This window comes from Buceros rhinoceros, unplaced genomic scaffold (assembly GCF_000710305.1).
Source record: "Buceros rhinoceros silvestris isolate BGI_N320 unplaced genomic scaffold, ASM71030v1 scaffold25819, whole genome shotgun sequence".
Taxonomy (NCBI): Eukaryota; Metazoa; Chordata; class Aves; order Bucerotiformes; family Bucerotidae; genus Buceros; species Buceros rhinoceros.
Window position 1 is genome coordinate 700 of NW_010432492.1, and position 1,062 is coordinate 1,761.

The 1,062-nt window shown below is 57.4% G+C and overlaps 1 protein-coding gene across 1 annotated transcript in view; it reads right to left on the minus strand.

The window, feature by feature from the left end:
* The window catches only part of ADCY3 (adenylate cyclase 3), a gene marked incomplete at both ends in the record, with an annotated part of 10,912 nt that overhangs the window by 696 nt on the left and 9,154 nt on the right, over nt 1-1,062 (minus strand). Inside the window, 2 exons of the mRNA XM_010143808.1 lie at nt 496-620; nt 815-941. Coding sequence (XP_010142110.1) covers nt 496-620; nt 815-941 — 252 coding nt within the window. The remainder of the gene's footprint in view (nt 1-495; nt 621-814; nt 942-1,062) is intronic.

A 1,062-nucleotide genomic window follows, 5' to 3' on the forward strand; every position in this document is an offset into this window, starting at 1 on the left:
GGGGTTGGACTGGGTGAGCTTGGAAGGTCCCTTCCCACCCAAACCAGGCGGTGACTCGGCAATTCGATGATAGAATCTTCTCCGTGTCACCACCCGCTCCCCCTCGTCTGTACCAGTAATGCTCCCTCCTTTGCTCCAGCAAAGCCTGGCTGCAGCGCTGACTCTTCTGCAGCCCTACCACCACGGCACAGCTCAGTCCTGGATCTGCACTGTTTTCTAACTGGTTACTAAAACCCCAGACTGGGCTGAGGAATCATTTGCCCGTCTGTCTCCCCATGTTTCCAGCCGTGCCGTGTCCCACTCGCACTGGCTGGCCGGGCAGTTTTGGTATCTTCTGAGCTGAGAGAGCAGCCACATGGCTGAGACTCCAGTGTTTTATTGTCCTCACCCTTCTGTGGTGGGTGCTTCACCAGCACTTTTCCCCTCCCGCCCCAAAGCCTGAGGTGCTGCAGGCCCTCATGAGCTGCCAATTTGGCCCCACGCTTCTCACCCCACCTGTATGTTCCCCATCACGCCAGTGGACTCCATCCTGCTGGCCACGTTCACTGTGTTGCCCCAGATGTCGTAGTGCGGCTTGCGGGCACCGATGACACCCGCCAGCACAGCTCCCTTGTTCATGCCTGTGCAAGACAGGGAGTAAAGGTCACATCCACGCCTGTTGACATGTACAGGGCATCCTCAACTGCAAGAGAATCTGTCCCAGCGGATGGGTCATGGCAATGTGGTCCCCCCCTTAGCCCTGTGTCCCACTGCTCAGGGGAAAGGAGGGACAAAGGACACCAAGGCAGACCCTGCCCCATGCTCCTGGACTTGCCTATGCGGAGCATGAAGTTGTTGAAGGACTGGTAGTTGATGTTCATCAGCGTCACCTTCATGGCTAAGGCAAAGTCAGCCAGGTCGGCCAAGTGCTGCCAGCGCTCCTTATCCGAGAGTGTCTCCTTCTGCAAGGGCAGCGCGGGGCACAAAATCATTGAATCACAGAATGGTTCAGGTTGGAAAAGACCTTCAAGCCCCTCAAGACCACCCACTCCCCCAGTACTGGCAGGTCCCCACTAACCCCTG